Source organism: Melanostigma gelatinosum (assembly GCF_949748355.1).
Source record: "Melanostigma gelatinosum genome assembly, chromosome: 4".
Classification (NCBI taxonomy): domain Eukaryota; kingdom Metazoa; phylum Chordata; class Actinopteri; order Perciformes; family Zoarcidae; genus Melanostigma; species Melanostigma gelatinosum.
The window spans coordinates 1,774,961-1,781,268 of NC_136637.1; the positions used below are offsets into that span (position 1 = coordinate 1,774,961).

A 6,308-nucleotide genomic window follows, 5' to 3' on the forward strand; every position below is an offset into this window, starting at 1 on the left:
CATCATAACCGGTATGACGGTATATAAAAAATTCATATCGTACGGGAAATTGAAACCTGTATACCGGTTGAACCGGTATACCGCCCAGCCCTAGTTTCACCAGACCACTCCGTAGCTAAATCACAGTGATGTGTCACTGAAACATCTAAAGTGTAGTAATCAGGTCAACCTCCAGTCTAATCCATCTCCTCCCTCAGTGCTCTTCAGGCTGCATCATGGTTCACACATCAGCAGGACTCTTAAACAACCCCCACCCAACAGCAGGGGATTACTACTGTGTGTGTGTGTGTGTGTGTACTGACCGTTGAAGACGGGCTGTCCCTTTGCCAGCTCCTGGTCCACTTCGATGACGTATTCCTGCTGAGTGAAGCACCTCGTGCACGGCAGCGACCCCAGCTCTCTTGACAGCGGGCGCTCGGCCTCTCCTCCCAGAGCAACCAGCTGGAGACAGAATAAAGAGAATGTTCTCATATTTGAATGCATTTAAGTTGGTGTCGCGACATCTTGATTCTGATATTTTTGTTGACTTTTAATGATTCTGTCTGAAGTTTGACTCTTCCTCCTGTCGGCCGTGAGGAGGTTTTTTTTCATCAACCTCATTCAAAACTGAAATGTAAAGACACTAATACAACAAATCTTCCTTCTGTAGGTCCAGCAGAGGGCTGAACATCACTGTGGGTGAACAGAATCAGGACAGAAACTATTAGCACCGACTGCATTAGGCGGCCACATGTTTTTTTGGCATTTGTTGTGCAAACTTTGCAGCAGTGAAGCAGAAGAAGAAGTGTTGCGCGTCAAAGGGAACATAAAAATGGGAGGAGGTGGGATGTAGCACGTCTGGCTTTCATCTCGTCCCCTCTGAGCAGAAGGAATGGGGAGAGACACGCTCTGGTCGGATGCTGTGCTTCTGCATGATGCTGCACAGGCTGCGGTGGGGACGTTCAGGGGAAACGGGACATTCCACTGCTGAGCTTGGAAGTAGTATTAGAAAACAAGCTCACCACCAGAGCCACTCAGTAGCTACTGAGGAGTAATTAAACAATCAACTGATACAATAATAACGTGATCATTAAAGTATGAAATAGCTACTTTTTGTTATTTTATATCATTACGATGCAGTACTTAGTTTGACTACTTTCTGGTATTTCATAGGCATAGATCATTGCTCAGATTTTTGAGGATGTAATTACGTAAATTCTGGCATATAAGCTGCTACTTTTTTCACACGCTTTGAGACTGCGGCTTTTACAACGATGCGGCTAATTGATGGATTTTCATAGGCCAACTAGCTTTGCGCCGCCAACACATTTAACCCCGTCCAGTGTCGAGCCTCGGGTTTTCACCTGCACGAAGAAGCCTTCCAGTTCGTTCCTCGGAGATAAACTGTGAAGTCTTGGCGATCCTGTGTCGAGCCCCGGGTTTCACACAGTCGATCCAGCCTGCCTGCCCGCCACGGACTAGCCACGTTCCGGCTCGGCTCAGAGCGGAGCGCGAGGACGCGCCTCTGTGTTTGACGTGACTGTTTCCCTGACGGCTTCGTCTGCCGCTCAGAGGATTCAGCCACTTTCCAGCTTGGACCTGTGCGGAGCGCGTGGAGACGCCTCCTAGTTGACTTTTACTATTTCCTGTTTTTTTCCCCCGTCTGAGAGAAATAAATCATCTTGGTTTGAAATAGAACTCTGCTGTCCTGAGTCTGCATTTGGGTCCTTGAACACACCACATCATAACAATCTCATGTTTCAACGGGGAGACCTGCGGCTTATAGACAAGTGCGGCTTATTTATGTACAATTTCTTTTTCCTGTTAAAAATTAGCCGGTGCGGCCTATATATAGGTGCGCTCTATATCCCGGAAATGACGGTAGCAGATCAGCTGAAAACAAACATTCCTGCTTCAGCCTTGTTTCTGTCTGAGACAGAACATCAAAGCACATAGTGCATCCCTTCTACACCTTTATAATTAATGATGGAGGCGCTCTGGTTTATGGCCTGTATTGCGTCGGCCGGTGGTTTTGACTTCTGAACCAAAGATGTGTTTCATGTCAACAAACGTGTGATCAGCGTTTCAGCGTTTCCACCGCTCACACTTTGGTTGTTTTAAAAAAGTTATTCTCAATGACGTTTAGGCGAGAGAACTACTTAGTTAGGTTAGTCAGTGTTTCCACACGAGGCATGAACAGTGGTCTCCTGGGTGAAAGTCCCAAGCGACGAGGATCTCCTGCTCTCCTTAGAGAATCCAGAGCGATCTCCACCATAAGCTGCTGATGTCACGACACGTACCGCTGGATGGACCACACAGTATTTCCACTCACAGTAAGTGTGAGACAAGGCCTTTCCTCCGTGTATCATGTGTGGACACAACGATAACAGAGTTTCAACATCCGGCTCCCACCAACACGCTCTGGGAAGAGAATAAACGTGTTATCATGTGCCTGATAACCGGACATGTGAATGATGTCATGAACCCTCACCTGGTAGCTGACAGGGCAGAACACGGTGTAATGTAGACCCTGAGAGAAGAGTTTGTACACTGAACATCGCTTGAGAATACGTTGATAACACGTACACCAACGTACACCAACAAATCATCTCACAGGCTGCCCACTGAGCCCAGAGGATGGAGTTCAACCATGTGTACGCTCATGGCACCGACACACACAATGACCTCGTGTACTATAATTAGGACTGTCTCTGAGGACCATCTGACTTCTCTATTCCTGTTTCTGCTGCATTGTGTTCTATGAGAGAGGAAGTCATCATCTTACATATGCGGTAAAATAAATATTGTGTTTGCAATAAAATAAAATCCCTTTCAGCTTCACCTGAAAACTCTTCAGACTTTAATGTAAACCACAGTTATGATTTATATTGAATTAAATATTAAATTGTGTTAAATAATCCGAAAAACTGCTCAGAGGTCAAATTAGAATATTCCATCCATTTCATATAATTGAAATTCCAATGATCACATTCATCTCCTCAAGTAAACTAATTATGATCATTTATAATAAAAATCATTTGGTTAGCAATACTGACATATTCCAGTGAGAAGCGGCAGCTGAAGCAGTGAACACGTGAACATAGAGAACATCTTGCGTCCTAAACCATGGAGAGCACACGGTGACACAGAACAGCACCACGGCTGACACAGAGTCACACGCTGAAACTCAACGTAAACACACCTGGAGGTGATGGGCGACGCGTCGGTCACAGTCTGACCAGTGTTCAGCTAACAGACATATGTATGCAGACAGAGAGCTGTCTGACCCTAAAACAGGCCTTTCTGCCTTCAACGGTTTGTGTGAAACTGTCCAAAAGCTTCCAGAACATTGCACCACATAACATCCAGAGACATCGCTAACGTGCTGGTGCTGGTCATAGCCTGAATGTAAGAAGTGGACGTAGTCACCATGGTGTCACCCATTGGTTAAGGGGACTACCGCATTGAGCATTGAGTTCGGCATTTTGACGCCATCTTGGTTTTTTGCAACCACAAGTGACTTGCCAGCATTAGCGCCCGCTCTCCCTAATCAAAATTAGGGACCTCACTAACTAATTATAATGCTGAATAAAACATTTCTAGGCAACTAAATTGTCACAATTACCTTTCATGAACTGAAAACACACTGTGAAAGAGTTCAAGACAAAAATTAGCGACCTGTCAATCAGCGTGTAGCCCCGCCCTAAAGCATCCCCTGCTTTATGGTCTGTGTGACTCTAAATGGAGCATAATGTACTAAATGAACATCATGCTGTATTGAAGAAGACTTGAAACTAGAGATTGAGACATAAACTCATGTTTACAATGTTTACTGAGGGAATAAATCAAGAGAGAAGTAGAGTCATTTTCTATAGACTTCTATACAACCAGAGGAGTCGCCCCCTGGTGGACACTAGAGAGAATGCTTCACTCGGTAGAACCAAAGGTTGCCGCCTGATATCGACCCTTGAGATGTCTGCCTTCTCTCCAATATAATGGGACTACATGACTCTGCTTTAGGTTTGAAAAACTTGAACAGCAATGTCTCTTTCCAGAAATGTGGACCAACCTGGTCCTGGACCAACTGAAGATAATCCACAGTGAGCAGTTTGATGTCGGAACTATTTGTATATTTGTTGTGCTTTGAGCACCACAAGCCAAGTGACATACAGTCCCATCATGTTTGAGAGAGGTCAGATATCTACGGCCGATATCTCCAACACTTAACTCGCACCAAAACAATCTAGATTGATAAGGAAAAAAACCGTCATCTTGATTTCGGGGTGACTGTCCTTTTAAAGAGGCGTTATTCAAATGTTTCCAGAAAACACAGCCAGCAAACAAAAAGGAGCGTGTAAATGCCCCTCGAGTAGGATCCAATGTCGACTGAAAAAGAGGAGAAATCAATAGAGCAGTGCTGAGCAGTGCTGTGTCAGGTGGGTCAAAGGTCAGGTCCTAAACAAATCCCATCACCAGTGCCCTGCTATACCTCCAAAACCCGCAAGGTCAGCAGTCTCAGGCTTACCTTACATCCCTTAAAGGCTTCCAAACATTTGTCTCTGTAGCTTTTTATAATGGCTTTGATCATATGTTTTATGCATGTACCTGAAGGCACCTTTACCGTATGTGGTTGTGGCTTGAGTACATATCAGGTCATAATATGGTTAGTGATTTAGTTCCACATATCTCTGTGTCTCACCGTTCACTCGGATAGCCTTAATTCAGTTAACAGCACTGGGCAGAGCATCTGTAGAGATAACTATCCCACATTTCCCAAATCCTTTAGTTAAATCAAGGGAAGACAATGGCAGTTGATAAGGTTTGATGTTTACCATCCTCTCTTCTGATCACGACCCGGTCGGTTGACTTTCCCCAAAGAGGGGTGAGGCGAACTTCTTTCATCTGACTTGATGATTATATTGATGAGTTATTTTGATCACAGAAAAGTGCCATTCATTTGTCTCACTGGAACAAATTCTAGCAAACCTTTTCCTTCTGTGCAATGAATGCTGGAATAGAAAAGCCATATAATGAAACATGAGGTCTGGGTAAGCAGCTAGACCGGATGTCCAGGCGTGTTTAACTCACTGCCTGAATAGTGAATATCCTTCTTATATGGTTGGAAAGAAAATCTGCAGAACTCTTGGCCCCCCTATTACTATTCTGGCTTCATGCTGAACCCGCAAGGAAACACGATGTGAGACGTGAAAAATGGTGTTGTGGTGCAAGACGTCATCTCAAATCACACCATGTCCACTTTCACAGACATGTTCACATCAGCACGACGCACACAGGCCAGAGGGCCGATACAGGAGCAGAGTTATAGAAACCAAGGAGTGGAATCATTGCAGGGCACAGACGCGGCACGCGCTACGACTAGACAGGACGCCCAATAGAAGAGCAGACACGACTCAGAAACGTCTTGCTCCATCACCGTGTGCCCGGTTAACGTCAGAAGAGGACACGTTCAAAATTGCATTTTTTTAAATGGACATTGGCATGTGCTCACCGAGCCGCTCCGCATCGGGGCTTGATTCAGTTCGGCTACACTCGACTACAGCCCGACCAAGAGTCAAGCACCTGCTTCCAGCAGAAAAGCACCGTGCATTGTGCCACGGATGAGACGGGATGACATGCAGTCACCGGCGGGGGAGCGCCAACGCGCGATATATATATATATAAATATATAGATATATATATATATATAAATATATAACGATCGTTGCGGACAACGTCTTAAAAATAACGAACTAAGCATGAAGCGAAGGCAGCCGCATTGTGGCCGTTGTGTCCCGTTGTGTCCCGCTGTGACTCGGTGTAAAATGATTGTTTTTTTACCTGCAGAGCCGCCATCAGCATCCAAATCCCCAAAAGATGCATTTTTTGTGTTGTGGTATAATTCCCCCTTTCCGGAACCGACAGAGTCCGCTGGACGTCAGGTGATTAGTTCCCGGTAAACCCCGGCGGCATGAGGCAGCCTTCCTCCCTCCACCAGCTCTCCACCGTGTCTGGCTGCTCTACCCGGCGCAGCGGCGCTCCAGCCTGCCCGGGTCGTCTTTCACCACCTGCCGCCTCAGTGCCGCCCTCTAGCGGGGATCGGGAGCACTGAGCCCGCCTACCTCTCCGCTGATGGGTTATTATCAGGCACTGGCTCCTGATATCCTCAAAGCTTCAGCCACAACGGGATTAATATGAACATAAAGTGATAACATAAGCCCGGTGCGCCGACAAAGTGTCTCAAGGTCTGTATTGTCATGCAGCAGCAGTTATGAGGAGCAGATCTCAGGCTCCTTCCAACGATGCTCATTCAACATTAAGAAAATCACGTA

At 45.9% G+C, this 6,308-nt stretch overlaps 1 protein-coding gene across 1 annotated transcript in view; it reads right to left on the bottom strand.

The window, feature by feature from the left end:
- The window catches only part of LOC306776223 (cadherin-2-like), a 111,398-nt gene extending 105,452 nt beyond the window's left edge, over positions 1-5,946 (bottom strand). Inside the window, exons 1-2 of the mRNA XM_079266842.1 lie at positions 5,818-5,946; positions 303-441 (exon numbers count right to left, since the gene is read on the bottom strand). Coding sequence (XP_079122968.1) covers positions 303-441; positions 5,818-5,859 — 181 coding nt within the window. The 5' untranslated portion in view covers positions 5,860-5,946. The remainder of the gene's footprint in view (positions 1-302; positions 442-5,817) is intronic.
- Between the last annotated feature and the right edge of the window lie 362 nt (positions 5,947-6,308).